Source organism: Lissotriton helveticus, chromosome 12 (assembly GCF_964261635.1).
Source record: "Lissotriton helveticus chromosome 12, aLisHel1.1, whole genome shotgun sequence".
NCBI lineage: Eukaryota > Metazoa > Chordata > Amphibia > Caudata > Salamandridae > Lissotriton > Lissotriton helveticus.
Window position 1 is genome coordinate 17348792 of NC_136073.1, and position 25933 is coordinate 17374724.

Genomic DNA, 25933 nt, shown 5'->3' on the forward strand with positions numbered 1-25933 from the left:
TGCGCCGCCCTTACATCATGTGATGCGTCACGCATCTGCCTACCCTTGCGCCACGGCGAGCCGCATTGTAAATGTGGCCCATCCGCCGTAACGCAAGGGTAGTTTTGCGTGACGCATTTGTTCTGGCGCATCCCTGCTGATTTTCAGAGATGCGTCAGAACTCATAAATATGCCCCTAGGTCTTGGATGTGTTTCATACTGTACACAGGTCCAATGGAACTACATTTCCCAGTGGTCTCTGGTGCATCCAATCTTGGCAGAGTCAGCACAGGCGATATATCAGCAACGCACCCACAACCCCTTTTGTTGTTTAATGAAATTGTTTGTCCATTGGTGCTGGAACAGTTTACAGAGTGGGGGCGCTGCTATTAGTGTCACATCATTGATGTCACAAGTATTGTGAACAATCGAAGCGTCATACAAACAACAAGTGAAGCAAACAAGCTCCGCCCATTAGGAAGGAGATGGGTAAGGGTTTAGTATGTAGCTAGGGGGTTCATTTTGGAGCCCAGTATCTTTGTGTCCACCACAGTTCAATATGGTGGGAAATAAAACAATTTGCCTCATTTGTGCTTTCCTTCATGCTGATATATTTTGAAGTATTTGTACAGTTCAATTACAAGTATTTACATTTTGTTGTGTTAAAAGAAATATAACATCCTATAACCTTTCCTTTCACATTCCCTGCACCCCAGAAAGATGATCACATGGTTCACATTACAAAATGCTCTCACTTTGCAGTCAGAGAAAGGAAACTGAACACCCTTATCCATGAAAAAAGCAGCAACATGCCCGAAGACATTGCCTGACATTTTACCTCGGTCCTTCCTCACACATCAAAAATGACAAAAGGAAAATAAAAATGAGAGGTCTCTGTTGTTCCTTCGCCTTCTGAACTCCATCGTGGTTATTTTGGGGGTGCGGCAGCAGTTCAAACACCCCTACTTCCAGTGCCTATGCCTTCACCCTAGTGAGTATTTCTGTTCTTTGCTTCCAGGTCTCTACAAATGGTTCATGAGTTCCTGTTATGTCTTCTCCGACTCCTTTGGGTTAATTTTGGCCTGGTATTGGGCTGATCTGTTCACTTCCTGGGGGTTAATTATTTTACATTTAATTTATTCCAACATTGCCCTTCTCCTGGTCTTGGGGACTAAATATACTGATCTGTGAGTTCCAAAGTTGTTTTGTGACTTGGAAATTCTTCAGTTTTTTTATTTATTTTTATTTTTTATTTTATTTATGTAACTTTCAGATAAAAGGTACAGTATCAATAACATAACCCTCCCCCCTCCCCCACCCTCCAATTGTGCAGTACATCCATTAAGCTTCAGACATCAAACAGTTGTTTTTGTTTTTAATCCATTAACCTAGAGGTTTATTTTTTTTAAATAGTTTTTTCTCCCTGGATTATTTTTCGGTTTTGAGCCTTGACTTCGGATTACGAATCTTGGATGGAACTGTCACTGCTTCCAGGGGCTGGGATAATAGCCTTCTAGACTCACACTACGCGCCTCCCTTTCTTGACGTTGCTTTTAACCTGTAGCTCCATGGCTTCCCCATCCAGGGGCGGCTCTAGGCTCATGGCAGACCCTGGGCAGGGAGCGTAGGTAGGGGCCCCCAGAGGAACGCAGGCACGGAGGCCAGTGAAGAGGGGAGGGGGTCAGGGTGTTTGGAAGTGGAACAGAGCCGGAGGCCGCAAAATTCCTGCCAGGGGCCGCCACGCAAATATGTATCCATCGTCAGAAGATTATTATATTAAGGATATATATTGGCGCGGCGGCCCCTGGGGTTTAGCGGCCCTGTGCCGGTACACAGCTTGCACATGCCTAAGGCCGCCCCTGCCCCATCACTGTCCGTGTCGTTCTTCAAACGGATGTAGGGGTTGATGTAGCCCTTGGAAGCCTCTACTCCACCCATGAGGGTGGCAGGGGACGGTTTATCCGCCACCCTGAGGAACAAAAGCAGCCCATGTTTAAGGTTGCCCCCTAGTGGCGGTCTCTGAGCATTGAACGTTTGATGCACCCCCGCCAGCCTCTTAAGTGGCCATGCACCAACATTTTGGTTTTTCTTCGGGGGAGGAGCTCCCCTAGGCAGCGAAGCATCCAACAATGCTTACAGCCAGTGCTTTAAATGGGCCGGTACTCACCGGTACTAAGTACAGGCACTTCCAAATGTTCTACCTTTGAGTACTGCTACTTTTTCAGGTCACAAAGAGAGTTCCGGTACTCGTGGGGCAGCAAGCGACCTCAGTGCAATTTGGCATGTAAATAATGAAGCATGACACGACTGAGGAGTCGCTCCGTTTTCGGGAACCACTCGAGTGCTAATCTGCTAATTGAGCAACGCCCATATGAATTAAATCAGAGCAGACAGGGAGTGGAGACAATTGCACTGTAGGTGGGCGAGAAGGGCCTGCTAAGAGGCACGTCTCCTGACTCGGGAAACCTAAGAGTAGGCTTCCTGCTGGCAAAGATTTTTTTGAGGTACATAGATTTTTTTTGTTTTTTTTCAAAACTTGAGGTACATAGATGAGCCCGGGCGGGGTAACATTGGTACAATCTGTAAGTACTTATGCACACAGTGATGGCGTCACAGCATTTGAATCCTTTCAATCGAAAGAGGCCGCAGCAGCCGGGGGCCTCTTCGTCCTGCTGGGAAAGCGTGGAGCCTGCGGCTTCCGCTACAGGCAGGGTGAGGGCATCGGAGTATCTAGTGTCCCTCACCCCTGCTAGTAATGGTTTGTTACTGATTTCTGTATTATGTACCACATGGCAGGCGATGTATTTCAACAAGTCGACGTTATCTTAAGATCACAAAATAAATACATCTGAATTGAGGGGGTTCGGATTCCACAAAAGAGTTGGCCGGGTGGTGTGAAATATTTCGGACTCTTTCCTGGGTTTGCTCAAACTTCATTGACACACATCTTTCTACAGAGCTGTGGTAGGTTGCGGCATCAGCTGTTGCGCTGCTCAGTCTTGGCCAAGCAAGCGTTAGGTAGGAGGCAGAGACAGGTTTGCATCTCCCCTTTCAAGTTGACGGCTAGGCTTCCAAACTGGCTTCAGAAGAGCCAGCGGAGTTGGATCAATACAAGAAATGAAAACTCGTGCGATGGAAAAGGTAAAAGGGTTTGTTAATGGCGTCACTCTCAGAACAAAAATGCTATTTTATGGATGTATGACCGTACAACGCGTACCGTTACAACGCGTCCCTTTACGACGCAGTTTTAACAACGCAAGTCTTTACAACGACTTGCGTTGGGGGGGCGCTGATAGCGAATAGTTTAATTTACTATTCCAACTCCAGTCCCCGTGGATAGTAGGGAAGGTGTTGGATAGTAAATTAAACTATCCCCTATCCTAGAGCGCCCTCCAGCGAAAGTCGTTGTAACGACTTTCGTTGTTAAAGCTGCGTTGTAACGGTACCGCGTTGTACCAGTTACGTTGTAAAGGATGTTTCCCCTATTTTATATGACAACTCAAATAGCAGAACTGCAATGTAACTATTCCGAGAATGTCCCGGTCCCATAGCACTGCCCGTAGCCCCGCCCCCTAATCCACATCTCAGGTGAGTACCTGCACTGATTTTTTTCCCTTTAAAGCCTTGCTTACAGCCCCTCTTTCTTCGCCAGGGACACTGGTCTCCAAGCAGAGGCGTATACAATGTAGCTGTGGGGAGGGTGGCAGCAGGGATGTAGGCATGCAGAGACAGACAGATGAATGTAAGGATGGATGGATAGATTCACAAAAGGGTGGCTGGAGGATGGACGGGAGAAGGATGACAGGATCAAGAAGGATAAATGGATGAATGAACAGAAAGAAAGAAGGGAAGTTAGATGAAAAAAAGGATGGCTGATGGAAAGAATAATGGAGCAAGGAAGGAAGTGAGGCTGGCGAAAGAAGGGTGGATGGATCGAGAAGAATTAGGCGATTGGAATGTTGAGAGCTCCATTGCAGACAGTGGAGTAGCAACGGGCTTATAATGGCCGGTAGAAGCCCGGAGCATCAACATTCCAATGATAGTCTTCATATTTCTCTCTTTTTAATGTAGACCATTCTACCCTTAGTGGGTGCAAGTTTCCGATAGCCTTATATCCCTTATGCCTGAGGCTATACCTGTTAAAAGACCCTCACCCTTGTTACAGACCCCCGCCTGCGGCTCGGCCAATGTCTCGGATTCAGGGCCTTTAACAACCGTATAGCCCTCGGCAGCAGGCTATAAGGCTATATTATAGAAAGATGGGTGTAAATAAGGAAGGAAAAGACAGGTGAGAAGAAAGAAAGAGGAAAAATACAGCAGGCCGGAGAGAAGAAAAGAAAAAAAAGGGAAAAGCATGAAAGAAGGATGGAGAGAGAGAGAGAAGGAAGGACCTTCAGGGAAAACCAGGTGCCGAAGGAGAACAGTGCTCGCTTACCCAGTCAAATCTGGGAGATGGTTGAAAGTAGGGCCTATTTTATGTTTCTGGCTATTCCCTTTCACATATGTGTAAAGGGAATCCGCAGGTTGAGCAGACAATGACTGGGGCCTACCCGACCAACAAGGAATGGGTGAAGGACTATTACTAAATGCTTATTTGTCAGTTCCTGCAGATTGTAACATATTCTATTGTGGCTCTTTTACAAACATATGTGTTCAGTGGTAGGCTGAAATGATGGCTGCTGGCTGCCATTCTGTCCTTTTCTTACAAAGAATAAATAAAAGACCCAAACATCAAACCTTAGGGACAGCTTAACCCGCCAGCGACTGCTCCTGTGAACTGGTGATGCCAGAATGAGGTGCCCCAGCCTCCTAACTAGAGCAGCCATTCCCTGGTTTTGAGGTAGGAGTGGGCAGAGACTGGGTGTTATTCAGGTGGATAAACCTTATTTATAACGTGGCTCTGCCCACACTTCAGATTGGGCTGTTGGATGGCTTTCCACATCACCATCATCTCGTAGGGGACGAATCGGTGCACAATCAGCTGGTCCCTATAGAAGCATGCGTCAAAAGTGTCAACGTTGGGCAGGGTGATGCCATATGTCCGGACGCCCACGTGGGAGTCTGGCTTGAGCCCGGCTTCCTGCAAGCACAAGCCCAGATAGGCATCGTCAATGGGAATAAGGGGGATTTTCTTGGACGCCTTGAAGATGGCATGACACGTAAACCCAGACATCAGGATGCCTCCGCCGCCACAGTACGCTGGAAATGAGTCGTTGGCAATGATCTCCTCAGGCACGTAATACTTGCTCCACGAATCCCGGACGAGCGGCATGCCAATGTTCAGCATCCCAACGAAGAGGTGAGGGTCCTGTCTCCTGGACTTCTTAACTCCCAAGAGGTACTGGACCACATTGGAAGTATGGACGAATACATCGTCATCACCGTTGAAGACAAACTGGGCACCAGGGCAGTTGTCCTGCATCCACTCATAGAACAGGACCTGCTTGACCGTCAGGTTGTAGAAGGTGTCGTAGAAGTTCCACTGGAGGACGTCGCTATAGTCGCTGCTCTCCGCCTTCAGGAGATTGTTCATCTTCTCCCTTTCATGGTCTTTGGTGGAGACCCCAAGGATGAAGAGTCGTTTCACTTGAACTCCATGGTACTCTGTCTCCGTCCCCCATGTTTTGCGGATAATTTCTCGCCGCTCAAAATTATCCGGAGCTGACTTGACCACCAACAGCAAGAAGATGTTTGCAGATGCCTCGGCCCCCCCACATTTTAAGGGGGTGTCCAGAGTCCTATTAAATCTCTTGCAATGACGGTAGCGAAAGAAGTTCTGCATATTCACAGGGAAGTGTTGAAAGCGAGTGGCGTTTACTCCGCGAACTTTTGTCTTGCACGTGGGTACTGCAAGGACCGGAGGAAGGACCGGAGGAAGGACCGGAGGAAGGCGGACATGTTGTAGTGAGGCGATGGGCAAATTGGCTATCACAGTGGAGTCTTCATACAAGCTGTAAACAATGATTACTGTGCAGACCACAGTCAGGGAAACTGTTAAACATCTGGGGCAGCTTCTCCTCATCTTCGGTCTTTCAAAAAGAACCTGCAAAACACAAAGGCATGCATCAGGTACGTGTCTGAGGAGCATAGTCTGTTACAGACAGGGCCTCCAATATTCCATAATTATCTTCCTTAGACGTTAGAAAAACAACTTTATACTGAGTTTTGCAGTCTCGTAGCTCTAAAAGGCCGCCAATATAGCGTTGCTTATTAGTGAACAAGTGCCCTGGAGATGATTAACACAATTCACTCCAGTTCGGCTTAGAGGGTAAAAAACAATGGCTAACAAGCACTGGCAAAGCCAATAGGTTCGACAGCCCCCTCACCCTATTGTCTACGTCAGTGCTTGTTTTGTTGTGTCATGGTTTTTGCCAAACATTACTGTTGAGGAAGGTGCTGGGTCCTCATCAATCTAAAAAAAATGTCTAAAGCAAACAAATTTTGGGGTCTCAAAAAGCACACGGCCATGGTAGTCCCTGGCACTGAAGGGAGCTAATTTGTTTACTGATGTGTTCCCTGTGAAATGGCACAATGGGTCACTCACAGTGAGGTGAACCAATGGCTGAAGCAGGCTGATCCACTGCCGCATGCTGTGAGCTGCAGTGGGTGGAGGGAAAATGTGATGATACAATAACAGACTAATGGATGAAGATTGCTGACTTAAAGCCCCTATAAGTATATTTTAGATGCAATTTAAGTAAAATTAAAAGGTGTTGGTCAACACCAGACCTAAACAAGCATTTGCAATGCAATAGGTCTCGCATTAATTACGTTTGAGCTATTGGCATTGCTAAATATTGCAACATCAATTGCAACAAAAGTCTATAAATTGTAGGCCAAAAAAAGTGTATTTATTTTTGTAGCAATGGTGGTATGGTGCGCTTTAGATGAATATATTTAAAAGTAAAGTGCGCCATACTGCGATTGATACAATAGTTAATTGTGGATGCGTTAACAATTGATGTGTTCACTAATGGCTGGTGGTGTGTGTGCCTGTAGAAGTTGTGCACTGATGGCTGGTGGTGTGTGTGCCTGGTGGAAGTGTGCATTGCCGGCTGGTGGTGTGTGTGTCTGGTGGAAGCGTGCACTGACGGCTGGTGTTGTGTGTGCCTGGTGGAAGCTTGCACTGACGGCTGGTGGTGTGTGTGTGCCTGGTGAAAGAGTGCACTGACGGCTGGTGGTGTGTGTGTGCCTTGTGAAAGCATACACTGACGGCTGATGGTGTGTGTGCCTGATGAAAGCGTGCACTGACGGTTGGTGGTGTGTGTGTGCCTGGTGAAAGCGTGCACTGACGGCTGGTGGTGTGTGCCTGGTGAAAGCGTGCCCTGGCGGCTGGTGGTGTGTGCCTGGTGAAAGCGTTTACTGACGGCTGGTGGTATTTGTGCCCGGTGAAAGCGTGCACTGACAGCTGGTGGTGTTTGTGCCCGGTGAAAGTGTGCACTGACGGCTGGTGGTGTCTGTGCCCGGTGAAAGCGTGCACTGACAACTGATGGTGTCTGTGTCTGGTGAAAGTGTGCACTGACGGTGTGGTTGTGTGTGTGTGTGTGTGTGGTTGTATGGGTGTGGTTGTATGGGTGTTGTTGTGTGTGTGGCTGTGTGTGGTTGTGCGTGTGGTTGTGGTTTTGTGTGTGTGGTTGTGGTTGCGTGTGTGTGGTTGTGTGTGTGGTTGTGTGTGTGGTTGTGTGTGTGTGTGTGTGTGTGGTTGTGTGTGTGGTTGTGTGTGTATGTGTGTGGTTGTGTGTGTGTGTGTGTGTGGTTGTGTGTGTGTGGTTGTGTGTGTGTGGTTGTGTGTGTGGTTATTTGTTCGACTGTTTTAAAATAAGATGCGGGGATGTTTGTCGACAATGTTTAAGCATTTGAAGATGCAGACAAACTTATTCAAACAAAAAGTTATGAAGCAACTGGTTTATTTTAATTTTAAAATAAATATTAACTAGTCAACGTACATTTAGTGAAATCGCCAGTAAAACACATGTACACCCATTCAGTTTGGCTCAATGTGGTCTTCTGCCACAAAAAAAACCCTCTATTAACTTTCCAGATGTGCAGGCCATCAAAACAGTTTTCGAGAGGCCCGCTGTGGGGTAAATTTAGTATTTGTCACGTTTTGGTGCATTCTTAGACATGTTAGAAGTTACAGGAAGCACGGCCAGAGAGGTCCATGTAGCGTTTAATTAAAAACAAATGACTAAGAGGGCATTGCAGTGTCGCAGAGTGCCCTCAAAGAAGGGAGAACCAGTCCCTTAATTGCCAGTAATTATTTGGAAGCAGCAGATCGAAAAACTGATTTGCATGTATCTGCCTTGCAGGGGACCTAGACTATCTACTTTGGAAATGTAAACAGGCCTTTGAGTGCCATAGGTGAAGAAAAACAAAGGAAAGCACACGAGACCCTGTGAGAGGGGTCAGGGACCCTCACCCCAAGAGCGAGATGGAAAACAACACAGTTTGCTTTATTTTACCCCTATTCCTTTATATAAAAATGTTGCTTGTTAATTCTAAAGAAATTAGGAGGGGAGAGAAACACTGTTTCGGTATAGAGGCGGCATACAGTGAATACAGTTTCCAATGTGCGGGGAATATAGGAATGAATCCAACTTTATATGTCCGTTCTTAACCTTTTCAACAATGAGGCGACACGTGAATATCACCACTTATCTATACAACCAAGTTCACTGTAAAACGACTTCCTAATTCTTCTTAAGGTTGCATTAACCAACATTTAAGAGGAGACATAAAAAAAGGTATCATTTGCGTCAAAAAGTGATGGAAGTAGTAGCGAGTCATGGACATTCCCGGGGGGAGGTAGGCGGGATAATGGCTTAGGGTTCTTAGTTCTACAAAGTATATATCATTGCCAATTCCCATGCTGTTATATACCACAGAGATATATAGAAGACGAACATTTACTAGCTAAAGCATCACCTGAAAGTGCAAAAACACAACAAAATGGTTTGGGAAAAAGCAGTGTAAGTAACCCATTCAAATTTTGGCACTGCAACCACTTCTACGATGGTGAGCATACATTTACTATTTATTTAACTTTTACCAAAAGGGAGCGTGAGAATGACAAGCGTTTTCCTTTAGAGAAAACAGTCTGCGCGCAAGTGTATTAGTATATATTTACACAATTTCTAATAAGTAAAACAACATTCAAAATATAGTTACCAACACGGACTGCAAAAATATAACAATCGAACAACCAAAGAAAAACGTGCGACTCCCTATGATGAAGGTGGTACGTAATTGAAAAAATGCTTCGGGTGGCAAATGGTGAGCACTTTCACGGCCGCTTTGATGTTCTCAGTGGCCGCGCGGCTCACTGAGAACATCAAAGCGGCCGCGAATGTGCTCCCAAAGGCTGCAGGCAGACAAATGGTGCGCGCGCCCTGCGCTCATGCACTGTACCCAATCCGCCTGCAGACTTTGGGAGCACTTTTGAAAGCCCCTTACTTAATATCTTGCCAAAGCTAACGCGATGGCTTAGGCGAGACCTAAAAAAAAATAGGGTCTCCCTAGATTATAACGCCTACTTCTGGATGGCAATGGATCACTCCATCAAGCTCAGCTTATATGGTGCCATTTTCTGGGACGTTTTGAGGCACTTGAGGTATCTAGGCACTTCTCCAGGGGGAGACAGTACAGAGGAGCTAAGACAGTGTATGATCAGAAGAAGAGACGTTTAGGTGCGTCATCTTCTCCAGTCTGTAAAAGAGTGGAAAAGGCGGATATGGGTGCAAACTTTCTGGGTTGTACACAGAATGGGGGAGCTGAGCGTAATTTGGGAGGGGCCTAGATCCAGTACTGGAGATCATGAGAGAAGACTTGTTGGGGCGTTCGGTGTGGGAGGATAGCGGTGACATAAAGGTATATTCATTTCAGAAATGGTATTACATATGTTCCACTTGAAGTGATTATGGGAAGGCGCCAAAAGCCCTTACAAAACTCAGAAAGACATTGTCGAGGGGTAGGAATGTAACCATAGATCTAGAGACGGAACAATATCTACTGCGGCATTGCAACAGGAATGGAAATGGCCAGATTTCGTTGGAACCGTATAGTCAGGGCATTGTTGTGGTGTCCCCAGGGCTTTAATATTATATACAAGCCATAGTTGCTGCTTAGCAGTTCGGGCTGGACTGTTCCCATGAGGCACAGGGTCAGACTGATTTGCATATAGCCATGTCTGAACTGGGGTGGCTGAGTGGGCTAAAGAACGGTGATGGATTAAACCCAGATCTGTTGACTGGGTGTGAGTGTTTGATTGGTTCAGATGCTCCGTCTATCACCACCCCCTTTTGTACTTATTTATCTTAACCCCTTCCACGCTCATGACGAGCTGGGCTCGTCATGAGGTAGCCTCCTCGCACGCTCATGACGAGCCCAGCTCGTCATGTAAAGTGCGGTTTTAAAAATCTCAGCGTGCGAGCGGAATTCCGCCCGCACGCATGCGGTTAAGCAACTAACAACCATTGACAAAGCCAATAGTCATCACTTGGTGTAGGTGTGATGTTACTTGTATCATATATCTGGATGCAATGACATAAATAGCGAAATACAAGTCGGGCTGCACACTATGCTAAGCACAGGTATTTAGCTTATGTTTTTAAGCCACGCCCTTAATTATATTGGCCACGCCCCTTTGAGAGCCCCCCTAGTTTTTTCATCTCACTTAAAGCCCTGCGCATAGCTCTCCACAGTAGACTTCCATGCCACCTGGCAGCACACTCTGCCTTCTAGAAGGCTCTGGGAATCACAACAGGAAGGGCCCCCTAGACATAACGGGCCCGATTCACAGAAATAACTTAAGACAAAATCTTAAACTTACTACTTTTGGTATTCACAGAAGTTAGGATTTTGTCTTAAGTTTGTCTTAAGACAGACTTAAGACAGACTTAAGACAAAATCCTAACTTATGACTGTCTTAAGTCTGTCTTAAGTCTGTCTTAAGTCTGTCTTAAGACAAACTTAAAACAAAATCCTAACATCTGTGAATACCAAAAGGAGTAAGTTTAGGATTTTGTCTTAAGTTAGTTCTGTGAATCGGGCCCAACATGTTGGTAACTGGAGGAAATTGAAGACTATACTGTTGGCATTTTGGCACTGAAGGTTGGTGGTCGATCCCCGGAGCTGTTGGATTAGTGCTCCAGTTTATATTTTGTCAGGGCAGACATACAACCCTGCTTCACAGAGCATTTAAACATGAGCTTATGGAAAATTACCAGGGCAAAATGGGGGCTCGAACTGTGCCCAGGTGCAAAGGTGAGCCGGAAGAGTGTTAAAGAGCAACAAAAAAATGACTCGTGTTTGCAAAATCTTTGAAGTTATTCTGATACAGAAGAAGGCAATTTGTCAAGTGTTTTCATCTGCACTGGAGATCTATTAACACTCAGCTCGAGATCTGTCTGGCCTCGGGGGGTGTGAAGGGCGTTTTGCAACTTCTTAGGTATTCAGCTGTCCTCTGACACACCAGACAGTGGCATCTCCTTCAACAGGAACCAGAAGACAAAAAAGGAGACCTATGTCAAGTAGAAATGAGGACATATTTTGGGTGTTAGTACAGACACATATTTTAGTGTAATTTCCTGACACCCTAGCTGAGGGTTGGTCATACAAAAGAATTGGTGCCATAATTCGTAGACTGAAGTTTTGCGTTTATTGGCAGGAAATCATGTCAAGTAACATTCTTTGCAATTTTCCATCCGGCATAAGATTGTGGTAAAGCAAGCAAAAGTCCTACTTCAATTTTTGTGCACTTTTTGTGGGGCCTTACTGCTTTTTCAATTAAATTCGAATTAATTAACTAAATGTAATTTTTTTAGCACACGCTTTTGTCCCCATTTCCCTTTTTGGCTCTGACTTGCAGCTTTTCTTTCTTTTTTTTTTTTAAACTTGAGATGATGTAATCACCAAAAACAGGAAAACAGTGTACAGAGAAAGACGTTGTCTCCGCCCATTTCTTGATCCTCTTCTTTGTAGGCATTTGATGAGGCAGTAGTTGTGTTAGGATGTATGACATTACAACGCATGCTTTTACATCGCATGCTTTTACAACGCGGTTTTTACAACGCATACCATTACAACGCATAGTGCTTTTAGGCGCTGGATAGCGAATAGTTTAATTTACTATTCCAACTCCAGTCCCCGTGGATAGTAGGGAAGGTGTTGGATAGTACATTAAACCCATTCCCTATCCTAGAGCGCCCCCCAGCGCAATGCGTTGTAATGGTTTGCGTTGTAAAAGTTGCGTTGTAAAGGCACTGCGTGGTAAAAGTTGCGTTGTAAAGGTTGTTTACCGTTGTGTTAGCCTACCTATGAAGTATTTCCTTTGCTAATAACTAATTGAGACATTACATTGTTACAGTTGGAAGGGCCCATGGTGTAACCTTGTGACACATACAATAGGAAGGAATTTACAATGTAAATTATCTGGCAAATCCAATAGGGAGAGCTTTTATATTGTGAACTCTGCCAGATCCAATAGGATTGGCTGTTACATTGTGAGCTCATTTACAAACACCGTAGGAAGGGGCTTTAGAAAAGGTGTTTTTTTAATGTACTAAACCCATTTAGTGATTCGGTACCATGTTACCAAATTGATAAATTGGTTTAGGAAATAGTAAGGAATAACTCTTTGGTGACCTGCTGACCCCAGCAGGCTATCATCCCTGTGATGGCGGCAAACTGTAGTGGCCCACCTCATTAATATTCATGAGATAGGTCTAATAGCGACCCGCTGTGATTCGGTATTTTGCGAACTGACCTATTAGTACAGAGCTTTCCAAACTGTGTGTCCCGACACAGTACTGTGTAGCCTGCGAAGGGTGGGTGTGTCGCTGGATGACACCACTATTAATGGGCACTTAGCACATGACTGCTGCTAATTAAGAGGCATTCCTTTGAAAGAGTGCCAGCAAACACTGCCACCGCAGCGTGGACTCCCTGACACTCTGCTCTATGGGGGCGGGAGATTCACAACAAAGCAGTAAATGGTCTTTTAAAGACCTGCGGAGTACCGGGGTGCGGCTGTGTGTGTGTCCAGGAAGATGTCTCTGCCCAGGCTCCCACAAAGGCGGGGTGAGGGGACAGAGGGTGACAGACAGAGAGAGACAGAGGGAGGGAGACAGAGGGAGACAGAGAGAGAGAGACAGAGGGAGGGAGACAGAGGGAGACAGAGAGAGAGGGAGACAGAGGGAGACAGAGAGAGAGGGAGACAGAGGGAGGAGGGCGAGAGAGAGAGGGAGAGAGGGAGACAGAGGGAGACAGAGAGAGAGGGAGACGGAGGGAGATAGAGAGAGAGGGAGACAGAGGGAGACAGAGAGAGAGGGAGACAGGGAGAGAGGGAGACAGAGAGAGGGAGACGGAGAGAGAGGGAGACAGGGAGAGAGGGAGACAGAGAGAGGGAGACGGAGAGAGAGGGAGACAGAGAGGGGGGAGAGAGGGAGGGAGACAGAGGGAGGGAGACAGAGGGAGGGAGGGAGACAGAGGGAGGGAGACAGAGGGAGAGAGACAGAGGGAGAGAGACAGAGGGAGGGAGGGAGACAGAGGGAGACAGTCAGGGGGAGACAGAGGGAAGGAGAGGGAGAGAGACAGAGGGAGACAGAGTGAGAGACAGAGAGGGAGAAAGAGGGAGACAGACAGAGGGAGACAGACAGAGGGAGACAGAGTGAGAGACAGAGAGGGAGACAGAGGGAGACAGACAGAGGGAGACAGACAGAGGGAGACAGAAAGAGGGAGGAGGGCAACAGGGAGCGAGACATACAGAGACAGACAGAGGGAGACAGAAGGAGACAGAGGGAGACAGAGGGAGAGGGAGAGAGAGAGGGAGAGAGATTGGGAGAGGGAAGGTGACAGATGGAGGGAGAGGGAGGGCGACAGAGAGAGGGAGACAGAGAGAGGGAGACAGAGAGAGGGAGACAGAGAGAGGGAGACAGAGAGAGGGAGACTGAGAGCGGGAGACAGAGGGAGACAGACAGAGGGAGACAGACAGAGGGAGGAGGGCGACAGGGAGCGAGACAGACAGAGAGAGACAGAGGGAGGTAGACAGACAGAGGTAGAGAGGGAGACAGTTAGAGAGACAGAGAGAGACAGAGAGAGATAGAGTGAGCGAGAACCCCCCCAAACACCCTTAGGTGGTTCGGGCTCGCTCGCTACACTGCCTTACTGTGTCCCAAAATTATGCATCTCCAAAAAGTGTGTCACCAACATGAAAAGTTTGGAAAACTGTGGATTAGTACATAGGTCGGTCTACAAAATACGGAGTGAGGTGTTTGTGTTGGGCACACACCTCCCGCACTCCTCACTAGTTGCAATTCTGAACTCAGAGTGCACAAAGTGCGAAACCGATGAATGTGTTGCAGTGTACGGAATTCAACTGGGACCCATTTATCCCATTTCACTTGGGCCGGCCCGGATCGGGGTCAATCACAACAGCTGGATGGTGACCCCGGCTAGATCCCCCTCTTTTCTAGCACTATTATGAGCTATTTAATAAAAACATTGTAACCACACTAGGTAACTGTACCAAATATTCAACTGTACAACCATGTACATGTGTTTAACCGCATGTGTGTGACGGCTTTTCCCGCTGTACGCGGCGTTTTTAAAAACGCGCGTTACATGACGAGCTCAGCTCGTCATCAGCATGCGAGCGTCACAACTCATGACGAGCTGAGCTCGTCATGAGCGGGGAAGGGGTTAACCTCTTCGATGCTTGTGACGGAACCGTTCCGTCATCAGTCACGGCTGAGCTGTGCTGATGACGGAACAGTTCCGTCATGACCGCACCCTGTTCTGGAATGTCCAGCACAGGGGCGGAATCGGCGCCGCACGGAAGCGGTTAAAACGAGCAATGTAAATACATTTATAAGGGTACCAAGTGTGTAATGGTGGCAACTAACTACACACACAACTGAACTGTGTTATAGAACTGTACCAAAAATGCAGCTGCGACTTCTTTAAAACTGCGCCAATGGTGCACATTTGTCCGATATGAAAGTAGACGTTGTAACAATACCAACCATTACACTGGTTCAGCTGTTTCACAGCACTAGACATGTGACTGTACTGTGAAACTGGGGCAACAATGTAACTGTAACACTTACATTTCTGTAGTATGTTAGTAGTGTTCAAACTATGTAACTGTAACTACTATGTGGCTACACTATGTAACTGTACTAACTATTCAATTGCACTATGTAACTGTTCCAACTATGCAACTTTCTTGACAATTATACTAGATAACCTAAATATAAAAATATAAAACGGTGTTACCAACTATGGGGCATATTGTCAAGGCGGGCGATATGAGATTATCACCGCTTTTGCGGCAGTTTTCGGCCGAAAAAAAACGGTGATAATTTTATCGCCCTATTAGCAAGCTGTCGCTAACAGCAGTTAGCGACAGCTTGTAGGCGATAGCGAGCGGTTTGGGGCCCGCTTTGCATGTCAGCGATATTTATAGCTAAGGGCATGCAAAGTGGGCGTACCCAACCTGTTAGCGACTGAAAGCAGTCGCTAACATCCCTATCGCCTATTATCAATGCAGGCGAAGCGATGAAAAAATTTGCGCTATGCGTGAATATTGCCAAAACCTAACGCCTGCTCAGACCACTTCTAAGCCTGTATATCCAATGGGAGGTGGATATTCAGGTTAAGTCACTATTAGCGATAATGCCTGAATATCGCTGGATTTCCAGCGATATTCACGCATTTCGCCACTATCGCCGGATATTTTATTGCTTTGGAGATAAACGTTGCTAATAGCACGTTATCTCTGCGATAAAATCCGGCGATGCTCAGCGATAAAAAAAAACGCTAAGCTCATTTAGCGATAAATATCGCTAGTTGTTGATAATATGCCCCTAAAATACATAACTGTACCAACCACGTGACTCTACTATCTCACTGAGTTAGCTATGAAATGGTAACATCTTTGCAAATCGAACAGCTATTGGTAATCTAAGTTGCAGTCGTGTGTCAATGAACCATGTAACAGTAGCACTACTTCAACCTTCCATTTAACTGCGTCAGCGTTATAACAGTGCTACGTAACTCCACTGCGTAATTATACCAATTAAGTAACTTTTGTAACAAAGTAAGTAAACTATGTCAATGAGGCTCGTCATCGCAATATCTTACTGTACCAAGTTTGTAACTTTCCTAACAGTGTGACTATACTACGTAGAACTCAGTTACGCGTGTATACTATGTAAGAGTACGCATTATGAAACATTTTATGGCAATCAACTGCACTATGCAATGGTGTTAGGCAAGGGCATTGGAAATATCTGGCAACGGCAAAAAACATGCAGCAGGCTGACAAAATTATGCAGCAAGAAAATGTAAATTATGCGGTACAATGCAGCAAAATCTGTGATCGTAATATTTTATATTGTGATTAATATTTTATATTGTGATTACTCTCAGCTATATCTGCTAACTAAATATATCCATCGGCACGATGGCATGAGGGATAAGGTACCTGCTGGAGAGATCAGCGTATAAACAGGTATCACACTGCAGCTCAGCCGGTTAAGGCACTTGGGGCCATAATATCAAGAAAGGGCGATACATTATCGCCGCTTTTATCAGCAGGAAACTGCCGCTAAAGCGGCGATAATGGGCTTGATAATTTACCCTTGTGAATTTCCATAGAAGCCCAGGTTCTGGTGTGAACCTGGGCTTCTATGGGAATTCACAAGGACATATTATCAAGCCCATTATCGCCGCTTTAGCGGCAGTTTCCTGCCGATAAAAGCGCCGATAATGTATCGCCCTTTCTTGATAATATGGCCCTTGCTTCGGAGATGTGTGAGCAGTTGCTGATAGCTTTTAGTCATCATAACATATCTTGGAGGGTTAATGTGCCTGCAGCAACGCACTGCGCGTGCAGCTTACATGTTCGAATCCTGCGAATGCAGCCCCCGGATCGCCAGTGCTTTGTGCTACGGTTTTAGCACAACGAGCAGGACACAAGCCCCTATTCTGGTAAATAGGTTACTACATTAAGCACCGGCTGCAGACCGCTGCTTGTAAACATCTACATTCAACCAGTGTGAATCTTTGGAGGGCCAACTGAAGCATTCATTCTTCTGAGGTTGATAACATGAGTTGCATTCAGATGGGTAGCAATTAACACCAGTTATTATGTGGAAAAATATTTCATTAGTTAGATTGTGTGCTGCTCCTAAATAGCCGTGGCCGATATAAATCTACACACACATTTGCATATATAGGGTGCGGTTCATTACACACATATGCATTAACATGCATGACATTTCCCTTGCATGTATTTAAATAGACGGATGCAAACCTCGGTCCTGTCCTGCTGTCTGTCTGGTGCGTCTGCTCTCCACACAGCATCCTTTCATATGGGCCCAGTTCCTGCCCCCCTCCCCTTCAGAGTCTTAGCTTCCCCCGGATGGCTTGCTGAGGAGATGTGAAAGGGTGCAGTGGTGCAGACATCTGACATTTCAGGAGCCAGCCCCCACTGGCCGCCCTTCCTTCCAGACAGAGCGGCCTGCAGTCTTTCTTCCATTTCTCGAATTATAGATGGATTGGCAGGAACCTGGAGGGCGTTACCCCCTATCAGCAGGGCTGGATTGGGATCAAAAATAGGCCTCAGCACCCAAACCATTCATTTGCAATGCAACAGGTCTCGCATTTACGCAAGTTTAAGCTATCGGCATTGTAAATGACAATCCCCCAGATGCATCAACAACCCATTTTGCGATTCCTTAATAGCGAAAAATACCAATTCGCTATTAAGGAATAGCAAAATGGAATGCATCAAGAAATCACTGAAAAAATAGCGATTTCTTAGAATTCCTTAATTGCGACTAGCAAATTGCAAGTCGCAATGAAGGAATACCTCCCCATTCATTCCTATGGGCCTACAGGCCCATAGGAATGAATAGAAAGACAATCTCAATTTGTGAATCGCAATTAGCGATTCGCAAATTGAGATTGCGATTTCAAGGGTGCAGGGGTGTTCAAAGGACACCCTGTTGCACCCCTGAAATTGATCTGTGCACATATGTTGCGTGTGCGCAACATGAAGCTTTGAAAAATGCACTTTAGTGCATTTTTCAAAGTTTTTGCAAATTACCATGAAGTTGTACTTTCATGCATTGCATTTAAGGAATCTCCATTTGAGATTCCTTAAATGCAAATAATCGCAATTTAGCGATTTCTCAATTTGCGATTTTTGCATTTGGGATGAAAAATACCGGTCGCAAAGGGGCAGATTCTGAGAATCTGACCCTTTGCGAGCGGAATTTTGTTTGATGCATCTAGCTGAATGCCTCTTATTTATGTTTTGGTTTTTGCAGCATAAATAAAACGCATTGTCATTTACAATGCCAATAGCTCAAACTCGCATAAATGCGAGACCTATTGCATTGCAAATGCTTGTTATATACTTTTTAAGCTGAAGCTGAAGGTGTGAGCAGATCATACAGCCAGCACAAAATATAATGAGACTGCGACGGAGGGGGATTGAATTGGCATGTACGTAAGTCTTGTAAGTATTGCACGTAAAAAAGAAACACGCATTTTAGCTAAATGAAAACTTTGAAACCGATTTACCGGCACCGCCGATATGTTAAGCTACAAAAAACAAGTGTTTTCCAAAATGCCTCAAAATGTAGTTGTCATTTAAAAAACGTACAGACCTATAGCACTATGATTGTTTTGTGGACTGAACACACAGCAAGATGTTTGAGTGAGAGTCAAAACATGCTATTCAGATACAAGAGAGGCATGGGTCGGTCGTCTTTATCGTTATCAAAAGGAAAACGTCCTGTTTATTCACAGTCTTGTGAATGCCTGGTGGGTATGCAACCTTTACAACGCAACTTTTATCATGCAGTGCTGTTACAACGCATGTATTACAACGAAAACCATTACAACGCATTACACTGGGGGGCGCTCTAGGATAAGGAATAGTTTTAATTTACTAACCAACACCTTCCCAAGTGTCCACGGGGACTGGAGTTGGAATAGTAAATTAAACTATTCACTATCCAGCACCCCCAAAGCAATGCGTTGTAAGGGTTTTCGTTGTAATACTTGCGTTGTAACAGCATGCGTGGTAATAGCATGCGTTGTAACGTCATACATCCGCTTGGTGCATTCTCAAACAATAAGATATTTCTTACAGACAGGTTCTTATGCCACGGAGGTGTGACAAGCGGATACAGTACATATAAAGGGGGTTTTAAAACAGAAAAGCAACTGGGATTGGGGGTGACACCCCTGTGCAGACACCTCGTTGTAGTCTGCAGCCAGGACAGGTGACGGGGGCTTTTAAGCACTGTGAAAAGGATCAGACAGAAACGCAAAAGGACAGAAGCCAGGATCCACCTATCCACCAATCAGAAGGCTGCTGTCCTGCCTTGTGATTGGTGGGTTCCGTCTCAGCCTTGAAGGTCTGGGACGGGCTGGGCTTAGATCTCGTTTAGTTCTTAACAGAACAGATTATATTTCACGCGAAACCGACCAGAGTGAGAGCTTTACACGAGCACCAGTTACATAACACAGGGACGCATTCATATTGTGAACAAGGGAAGGTGAAGCGATTTGCCTGGAATCACAGGGTGCTGAGCTGGTGCCGGGACTCCAGTCTGATTGCCTTCTTCCAAAGTCAGCAGCTCTGTAATGACCCATCCTCTCCCAGCCAATAACATCGAGGGCTTCTAGGCACTGAGTCCCGCTTGTTTGGTAAAATAATGAATTAAATACACACACGTGTTAGAAGTGGACCGCGCTTGCGTGATTAAATAATTAATTAAATACACGAGTGCGGCCGATTCGGACCGCGCTGCTGAGATTAAATAATTAATTAATACACAAATGCAGCCGAAACAGACAGCGCTTGTGCAATTAAATAATATAACAACGAGGGGTGGGGGGCTGAAGCAGGAGAGGCTGTCCGAGCGGCCATTACAAGCGTGTGGACGGTGCTGCAAATAATTTTAAAAAGTGCTTACTGTCATTTAAAGGAAAGAGTGTAAATCCGCCCATAAAAGGTGTGTATCATTTGACGTCACCAATTATGCTAAACGGGGTGTACTGATTGTCCAGGAGGCTTTTTAGTCCCTCCTGGGTACCACCCTGTCCGCCTTTGGCCCCGCCCACCGGGATTGGATCTTGCCATTCTCTTATCAGGTTCCTCTCCCCGACTCTACACTTCCTTGCCTTGCCTTCCACTGCCTTGTTTTTCAAATGTGGGTTCGTGTATTGCCTCAGACACTCCCTGCTTTGCAATGACAGGTGGGCAGTCATGAATGTGTGGCTTATTCATGGAAAATACATGGTAAATGACAAATTTCTACATGCATAATGAAAATATATGGGCTTATATATGAGCCCCCGCGTTACTTTTATGCCACTTTTTGTGAAACGGCGGCGTAAATAATGCACCATGTTGCGCCATATTTACGAAGTGACGCATTTAGGTAGACACATCACGACATAAACCCCTGCGCTATCTTATACTTGCATCAGGTATAAGGCATGCAGGGCGGGCCTTCCCTCGCATCAAAGCCTCATAGAAGTGGTGCATTGAAATCTAGAAGTTCAAGTTCAAGTTAAAAAATTTATATAGCTCACTACTCACCCAAAGGGTCTCAAGGCGCTTGGGGAGGCGGGTGCATTTACTTATCGAATATCCAAGATTTGAGTTGCTTTCTGAAAGAGAGGTGGTTTTGAGTAAGGCGGAGGAGGGTGGGAAGAGAATTCCAGGTCTTGGCAGCTAAGTAGGAGAAGGATCTTCCCCCCATGGTGGATCTGTGGAAGCGCGGAATTGCGGCGAGGGCTTGATTGGAAGATCGAAGTTGGCGGGTGGGGGTGTAGAAGGACAGTCTAGTATTGAGGCATTCGGGTCCTAGGTCATAGACACCATTGCATCAAAACCTCACGCCTGCCTCATGGCAGGCGTAAGGGTGACACAAGCCCTTTCACATGGGCTTGCCCCAGGTAAAATGACACATTACTGGTGTTATGTCTGGTTTCAGACACACCCCAGCAATGCGTCACTTTTGCGCCTACCGATACGTCAGTCATACTGACTTATCTGTAAGTCCTTGCGATATGATGCGCCATACTGTAAATACAGCGTATCTATTGTTTAGCAAGGAGTGTGCACTGAGAAGAGTTGCATCGCTGTTTTGTTGCAGCGATGTAAAACTTCTCATAAATAAGGCCCATACATTCCTCAGTGTATATCTCAGCTATAACTTCAATGTAAGCCTTCCTCAGGACTCCTTACCATAGAGGAACAGCTTTATAGTTACATGTAGGTGGGCATGAACATTTGGTTTACATATATAAAAGAGTACAATGTAAATATATTATGTTTAGATGCACATAAAAAAGTGCATTGCTGAGCGTAGATCTCGACTATAACTTCAATGCGGGAAACAACCTTTACAACGCAGTCATTACATCACAACATCCTTTACATCGCATGTCATTACAACGTAGCCATTACATTGCATGTCACTACAATGCATGTCATTACAATGCATGTCACTACAACACAGGCATTACATTGCAAGTCATTACAACGCTTACCATTACAACGCATAGTACCCTTACACTATCCAACACTTACCCTACTGTTGCACTCACTGGAGTTAGAATAGAACTTTTTACCCCTATACTATCCAACATTTACCTTAAATGCAATGTAATGGTATGCTTTGTAATGGTATGCGTTGTAAAGGTATAATGCGATGTAATGGAATGCGTTGTAAAGGTAGTTTCTGAAAATGCGTTGTAATGGCATGCCATGTAAAAGAATGCGTTGTAAAGGATGTTGCGATGTAAAAACTGTGTTGTAAAGGCATGCATTGTAAATGTATGCGTTGTAACATAATACATTCCTTCAATGCAAGGCATGAGAAGGCTTTGACAGACCTCCCTGTAATGGAGTGAGAACACTGATTATGCTAATTAGGCCACGGCCTAACTTCGACAAGTTTTTCCCTTCTTTCCACTTTCAAGGATGGGCAGCCTGGATGTCTGGCTCTGCTTAGGCAGTGCTGGACGAACACTCTTCACAAATGAGTGGTCTGTCCATTGTCCTGCGGTCATTCCCAGGTCTCTTCCATGGGAGTTTGGGAATCAAGAACGTGACCCATGCTTGGCGTCTTGCTGCTAGGAAGCAGCTCCCGTGTCCAGTACTAGCCGCTACTAGCCACGGGTGGTGGGGTGGGGGAGCTGAGGGGTGAATGAAAACATAATGTAAAAAAACTCACTTATCTGAATGTCGCCGGGTGCTGCCGCCTCTACTCCGTATCCTTGCCGCAACAGTAAGCTTCCAGCCTCCCAGAGGTCCCTGTCCAAACACAACGATGCCTTAAGCAGCGTTGAGATTGCCAAGCGCGAGGCTCGAGGAGCGTGCCTATAGGGCCCGGCCCCCAGGCCCCCGCCACGCCCCCAGGTCAGAGTAGGCGGCCGGCTAGCCCTATGGGCGACTGGCCGTGTTCCACTTCCGGGGCACCGGGTGACACACGTCCGGTGCGGGAGGGGGCGGAGACCGGGACCTATTTAGGGTCTGGGGTATATACGGCCAGAGTTGCTATGAAACTATACCGATACTCTAGTCTTGACTATGCTTGATGTTTCCATTTCTCTCCTGTTCATTAGCATACCGGCAAAGGTGGTATGGTACTGGGGCACTCGTTCGTGCGGCGCGCCACGGGGCGGCTGCAGCAGCGGCGAGTGACGAAACAACCGGGCTTGAACGGGACGGAGTTGCTTTGGCGGGGCGTTGGGGGCATGTGAATTTGGCACCTGCGGCGGCTCGTGGAGGAGATTAGAGAGCACGAGGGACAGAAGTCCCCGGAGTTGATCATCATCCACTTGGGCGGCAACGACATGGTGGACCAGGGACGCCTTGCGGTTAAAGAAGCCCTGCTGACGGAGATTGCGTGGCTGGGGCGGGCCTTTCCCCGGGCCAGGATAGCGTAGTCCTGCATGATCCCACGCCAGGCATGGGGTACCGGAGTCTGGTCTAGGGCATTGAATGTTTCAGTCAGGCGACTCAAAAGGGAATTGGCCAAGTTGTGCTCAGCGAAGGGCCGCTTGTGTCACATCCCACACCGGATGATCTCTGGAGAGGCAATGTTTCATCACGATGGAGTTCATTTATCAGACATTGGCACAGATACATGGATCAGAGGAATATGGTCCTTTGTACAGAACTTATTGGGCAGTGGGGAGGGTGACGGACCTGTGGGCCCGGGTCACCCTCGTGGCGGTAAAGAGACCTTAGAACATTGACCTGGACTTACAGAAGGAACGGGAGTCCGCCTTGCGTACTCCCTAGGCCAGCACTGAGGGGAGAGACGGTAAGCTCTCCGCAGGGAGAATGTGGCCACCGGCTGGGGAGGCTAGGGCGCCAGGTTACGAGCCTCCTGGGATCCTGGGCAGCCTGGTGGTCGAGGGGTGGGCCCCGGAGATGGCAGACAAGGACCAGGGGGCAGGGGCCCATCACTCAAGGACGCAGGTGGGTTGCGCCTTGCGTGGGAAGCTCAGATTTGGAGATGCGGGTCAGAGGGCCCCTTAGTGCTGGGGGAAAAGGAACTAGTATAATGAAAACTTGGAATGTCAATATTGAAAATTGTGGGATTGATTTTATCAAATGTTGAATATGAAATGTTTAGTCATGTTTATGAATGTTGATATTAAACATGGCCGTTTTACACCCACTCTGTACCTGAGCAGGAGGAAAAACGATAAAAAGTTAGTTATTATCGTTTTGGTTTTTACACTGCTCTCACAGCAGTGGGGCGACGCTCCTCCACCTTAGCGGAGGAGCCGCCACTGCCTGTGTCCCGCTCATACGTGCGGCATTCTCTGCGCAGTCAGATCACAGGCTGTGATGGCGCACAGGGTAAACATTTTGGAGCCCCTTCCTCACACAAGAAGGCTATTGGCCTTGGAAGGTTGAAGACCCGGTGGATCTGCCGGGATTCAAACATGTGATTTACAAGCTGCATACAAATCTCTACGGGAGACACATAAGCTAGGGGTGTGCAAAATATGCATAATTTACTGTTGTGTAATTACGTGAAATTATGGTAAAATCACGTGAAATTATCCATAAGTACGCAAAATGCAAATCTGCCATTTTGCACTATATTTTAGTGTGAAATGCGTCCTCACATCAATTTTTGGCACAACGACGTATTTAAACAAAGCACTGTGAATAACAGCCACTCACATTCTGTTGTTTGTGTGCATTTTCTGTCCATTTTTACCATGAACGGTGCACATTTTTTACTGTGAATGCGCATAATTATGGAAAGTGGCGTATTGGCTTCATTCCAGGAATTTTGTGTAACAAGAGTAAAATGACGGGGCATATTACCAAGGGCATTATCGCCGCATTAGCGGGACTTTTTCCCACTAATGCGGCGATAATTTTATCGCCCTATTACCAAGCTGACGCTAACACCAGTTAGCGACAGCTTGTAGGCGATAGCGGGCATTTAGGGGCCCACTTTGCATGTCAGCGATAATTATCGCTAATGACATGCAAAGTGGGCGTGCCAAGATGTTAACGACTGGAAACAGTCGCTAACATCTCTAACTCCTATTAACAACTTTTGGAGATATTCGCGCTAAGCGCGAATATCTCCAAAAGCTAACGCCTGCTAAAAGCAGTTCTTAGGCATGTTATCCAATGGAAGGTGGATAACATGGCTAAGAGCATTAGCTCGGTAATGCATGAATATCGCTGTATTGTCAGCGATATTCATGCATTTCGCAGGATTTTTACCGCTTTTGAGATAAACCTTGATAATATCAAGGTATCTCAGCGGTAAAAATCCTCGGTGCTCGGTGATATTTTTTTATCGCTATTGCTTGGTAATATGCCCCGACATTTCCAGAATTATGCGAATAACACTGGTGTAACTTGGATTCCTCCCAGCCCTAGTATAGGCCCACTGGGTTACACCGCCTATTCACACAAAAAAAGAGTGTGCTTAGAAAGAGGTGGAATACATGCTTGTGAAGTGCACACCTTTTTTTAGATTTGTTATTTGTGTCATCTTTAAGTACGTCCACCTGAGGTATGGTTGGCTTGACTGGTTCTGCAAGGCACCCCTGCCCCTGAGGGTGAAATGACACAGGTGTGGTGCTCAGCAGTTTCCGTGAGCAATCAACATTCTTATGGTGCTCACGTCAAGGCCGCGTCGATACCTACAGCTCGGGGCGTCAACAGCTGTCCACCCCACGCAGCTTCTGTGTGTCACACAGCTCTGCTTCGCTGTTCTTAACATTTTGACTTCTGAGGACCCCCACTGAATCATTACTGGAAGCCAGGGACCCCAGCCTAAGAGGTCTTCACAAGCTGAACCTCAAAGCAATGGGCAAAAAAAACATATGCCCCTTTCTCTTTTCTGCTCCTAATGCATTCTACCGTTTTGTCAGCACATACCAGCGCTGGAATTGTCGCACCAATCGTCCTCACTGGATTCAGTTTTCTGTGCTTGCATGTCTTCTACAAATTAAGCAAGGGACATCAACATAATGTTATCATATTTAGCGCCGGGACACTTCCGAGTAGCTGTGCGCTGTATAAATTAAAATAACATACCATAACATATCATTTCAGATTCTTTTACATTTAGAGAACGTTAACAAAATTCCAAATGTGCATTTTTATTTTTATGTATATACACCATATTAATCTGTCAATATTATTTCATTTTTTAACTTGTCGCCGACCCCCTGAGTGGGTGTTATGGACCCCTGAGGAGGGCGTAGACCCCTGGAAGTGCTGCCATCTTGCTGTTGTTTTACAACCTGGCCTGTTCTTCTAAGCTCAGGCTGGAAAAATATGGGGGCATATTACCAAGCAATAGCGATAATTATCGCTATTGCTTGGTTAGAGACAAAAATTTACCGCTGAGCTGCGGCGATTTTTATCGCAAATAAA

General features: G+C 46.2%; 1 protein-coding gene across 4 annotated transcripts in view; it reads right to left on the bottom strand.

The window, feature by feature from the left end:
* Positions 1–566: 566 nt before the first annotated feature.
* Positions 567–25933, bottom strand: part of LOC144799409 (N-acetyllactosaminide beta-1,3-N-acetylglucosaminyltransferase 3-like) — a 109726-nt gene continuing 84359 nt past the window's right edge. For 2 of the 4 annotated variants that reach the window (XM_078670703.1, XM_078670705.1), the window contains exon 2: positions 567–6022. In XM_078670703.1, coding sequence (XP_078526829.1) covers positions 4844–6001 — 1158 coding nt within the window. In that variant the 5' untranslated portion in view covers positions 6002–6022 and the 3' untranslated portion in view covers positions 567–4843. The remainder of the gene's footprint in view (positions 6023–25933) is intronic. The other 2 variants (XM_078670702.1, XM_078670704.1) reach the window with 1 other exon arrangement.